Raw genomic sequence first — 3,836 nt, 5'->3', positions numbered from 1 at the left:
AAGATCAGTATCGATATCGGTTATCGGCTACATGAGTTTTAAAATATCGGCATATCGGATATCGGCCAAAATCCCAATATCGTGCATTCCTAGTGTACATTTAAGGATATCAGGTTTTAGTTGATCAATTATCAAGTCTCAGGGGAATGATTGGGCTTCTTTTTTTAATTAAGTGAAATCTTAAGTAAAGAAGTAGACAAATGAGTCTAAAAATTCTATGTTATCACCTAAAAACATCTTAAAGGTTAATATTGGGTGATTCAATTTGTAATATCAGTTTTTTTGGAACTGAGGGGAAAAAAAGAGCGAAAAGTCTGGAAATGGGACGGCCATCGATGCTGTGATGTCATCAGTCTATAAACCTAAAATAAATTGAAGATATTTCTAAGTCAAGGTTTTAGCTTTGCTTTACTGAAATATCTGCTCTAGATTTAATCTAATTTAACAAAGTGCTTCATCTTTTTTCCTGAGAACTGATGAATTTATCACTAAGTCCTGAGACCTGAAACCTTTTATGTTCCTCAGTCCTGTTGTGGGCTTTTGTGTTCTTTTGGGTCAGCTGTGGTTCTGACCTTAGAACTCCCCCCTGTAGCCTTTATTTTCCTGCTTCTGTTTCTACTTATAAACTCTGATCCAAACAGAGGAAAAGTAAATTTATCTGTAAAAATGTGCTATCATCTTTAAGTGTTAGTCCTACTGGTTTGATGGGTTCTGATCCAGTCAGCTGTTTGTTCTCCTCCTAAATCAGAATATTTAAAGTTTGCATCCTTTTTTTGATAAACCTCCATGATCGGATCAGAACTCTGTGATCGATCTGATGCTGTGTGCAGCAGACCCATAAAACCACAGATAGGCGGTGATTTAGGAACCGATCAGGGCCCGGAGGAGCCGACAGTCGATCCATAAATGGACGGAGGAGGAGAGATTCAGAGGGAGCTGGGATCTCTTTAGCTCTAATTGTTTTTGCGCCGCTAATGGACCCTTAATGTCCATCCAGGGCCCGATGGTCTCGGTCCAGCATTACCTCAGTTTCCCATCATGCATCTGTGTGAGCCTAGAACATTCTGAGGGCGTGTTCCCGCAGAAGCAGACGGTGTTTGGGCCTGTGGACGCCATGCTGAACGTCGCTCCTGCTGCTCTAACGGATCCACGTTCTCTTTCAGTGGACAAAAACAAGCCCCGGGAGGCGCCAACGAAGCCCAGCAGCACCAGCCCCCAGATCACCACAGGAAACCAGCAGAACCCACAGCTGCCCCCACCAGAACCGGTACGTCCAGTTCCTGTCTTTTAAAACTCACTCATCAGTGTGCAGCTCTGCTTTTCATGAACGGACCTGCTCCAGAACGGAACCATTCTGCTGACCCGATCTGAAACCTGTGTTTTCTGTTCTTCTCCTCAGGTATCAGATGTACTAAATGCTAACACTCCAACATCACCAGCTCTCCCAGTACCGGCCCTCGATGGTTCTAACACTACACCTGGACCTGCTGGACCCGCCGGTCCAGGGCTCAAAGCCAGAACCGGGTCACGTTCCAGTCCCAAACACGGAGGCCGGCCTCAGCATGCATCCCGACCTGGTGTGGGTGGAACCGCAGCGCCTGTCACAACTAAACAGAACCAGAACAAGGAGCAGGTGGAGAGGAAGAACCAGGCCCTGGTCCAGCTGAGGAGGCTGCTGGTTCAGGGGAACCGGAAAGTGGAGGCGCTGGCTGCTGTCATCCAGCACCTGTTCTCTGAGGTACCAGGCTTAATTTCCTTACAGAACAGTTCCTCTGAAAACAGGCCAGAAAAAAGTTCTGGGCTGAAAATGGGAGGAAAAGCTGCCAAAGTCCAAAGAAATCCACTGAAAGTCTGAGGAACTGCTGAGAGAGAGAAGTTTACAAGAGTACAGGAAGTTCTGACTGGAGGAGTGAGAGACGATCAGCTTTAAGCTGCACTGATTTGGATGTAGGGAGTGAAGTTTGTTCCATTATTGTTGAAAACAAAGTACTCTGGAAAAGCAAAAAAAAAAAAAAGGTGTAAAAAAAAATGAAACGTTAAAAACATCCGAATTATTAAAGAGTTTTGATAGTAATTTTGCCCTTTTCTCAGATTTTGTTTTCAAAATATTTTTTTTTTGTAATTTATCTTTCAGATTTTACTTTTTTTCTCAAATTTTGTTAAAAAAAGAAAGAAATTAATTGATATTTTATCAATCTGCTCGTCAAAACCTGGGCATTTATTTGGGTTTAAAGAGAATGTGATCTGAAATACAGAAATAAAAAGAGTCTGTTAAATGTTAATAAAATAAAAAGAAATGATTAAAAACATAAAATCTTTAAACAAATGTAAATAAAATCAAAGAAACAGATGAGGTGCTTCATAACCATTTTAAATTAAAACGATTTTTCAAGATTAAATTCTATATGGCATGTTTCCATCTACAAAACATGCAAAAGTAATAATGGAACAAAATTCACCCCATAAGCTATGAAGAAGTTGCCGGTATAGTTCTCCTTTCCAGCTGAGGGTCGGTGTGCGGCACCAACTCTGCTGAGAGCAGAACAAACATTTGAATTTTCGCTACAGATGGTTTATTCCTCTTCTTCGTTGGTTCTCCAGGCCTTTTAAAAAACAATCCACCATCAGCTGATAATACCAGCAAACGTCTGATTAGCATGTTAGCTTCCGCTTGAAGCAGCCAAGCTGTTGCTCTCCTGTTAGATGTGATTGGATTCAGCCGCTTCCAATCAGACATGTTTGTAAAAGACCAGGGAACCCCTTCCTCCTGTTTGACTGCTCTTTGCGGCTGCAGAGATGAATGTGTTTGGGCTCGTTAAGCACAGGTTGCTCTCACCAGACTACAAGAGACTAAATGAGTGGAAACCATCAGTTTTCTGCTCCGTCTCCTCCCCGCCCTGCAGCACTTCTGAGCCAAAGAGGCAGCAGTCTGTAATTAAAGCATCAGTCTGTGATCGGACTGGTTTGAGGCTCCAGGGCAGCAGAAAAACAAACAGCTGAAATGTGAAGTGATGATGAAGGTGACACTGAGCTGAGATGTTCTGGGTAAAATACCTCCTGATCCAACCTTCATTCCATCACAGAGGCTTTCATCAAAGCTTTTTCTTTGGACTTTGACTGCTTTTCTGGTCCACTTCTGTTGCAAAAGACCTACTTTACTCTCAGTTCTTAGGTTGATTCAATTAAAAAGATTCCAAAGAGAACAGATCATCAGGAGAACCAGTTGCCTGCTAACCAGGGGAAAATGTGTTTTAATGACTCTGACCTAAAACTTCAGGGTTAGAAGCCTTCGCTGCTCAAGTATCTCAAATGGTTTTCATTTTCAAAATACTTTAAATGCATTTTGTTGGCTCCAGTTTTTAAATGGATCCGCAGGAGTCACAGAACACAGCAATGTTCTCTAGTTTTCCTGGAATCAGAACCACTTTAGCTGCCAATTCTGTTTTTGATAGGAACATAAACAGTTTGTAAAAACATGCTGCAAAAAGTGATCTTAAAATATAAAAAAAAAAAATCTTAAAACAAGTTCAATCTCCAGATCAGGGTTTGTCAAATAAAACAGTTAATCATCCTTTTTTTGTTTATTGGAGTAACTATGATTTATAAATAAAGCATCAGTCTTCATCTCGTCCTTTAGGCTTATAAAAAGGATAAAGTTCCAGATTTAAAATAGGTTTATTTTCCCCTTAATTTGAGCAAATAAATGAGATGATCTGCCAATGCAAGGAGTGTTTTCCCCTTAAACTAAGATGATGAGATACGATGCACTTTAAATTAGGGATGCACGATATTGGGATTTTGGCCGATATCCGATATGCCGATATTTTAAAACTCAT

General features: G+C 41.1%; 1 protein-coding gene across 1 annotated transcript in view; it reads left to right on the top strand.

Moving 5' to 3' along the window:
* The window catches only part of LOC107082657 (microtubule-associated tumor suppressor 1 homolog), a 32,626-nt gene that overhangs the window by 10,032 nt on the left and 18,758 nt on the right, over window positions 1–3,836 (top strand). Inside the window, exons 2-3 of the mRNA XM_015371443.1 lie at window positions 1,164–1,308; window positions 1,343–1,738. Coding sequence (XP_015226929.1) covers window positions 1,164–1,308; window positions 1,343–1,738 — 541 coding nt within the window. The remainder of the gene's footprint in view (window positions 1–1,163; window positions 1,309–1,342; window positions 1,739–3,836) is intronic.

The sequence above is a fragment of the Cyprinodon variegatus genome, unplaced genomic scaffold, assembly GCF_000732505.1.
Source record: "Cyprinodon variegatus isolate N-32 unplaced genomic scaffold, C_variegatus-1.0 Scaffold58, whole genome shotgun sequence".
Classification (NCBI taxonomy): Eukaryota; Metazoa; Chordata; class Actinopteri; order Cyprinodontiformes; family Cyprinodontidae; genus Cyprinodon; species Cyprinodon variegatus.
Note: the sequence above shows the minus strand (reverse complement) of the source record. Positions and strands in the feature narration are given on the sequence as shown.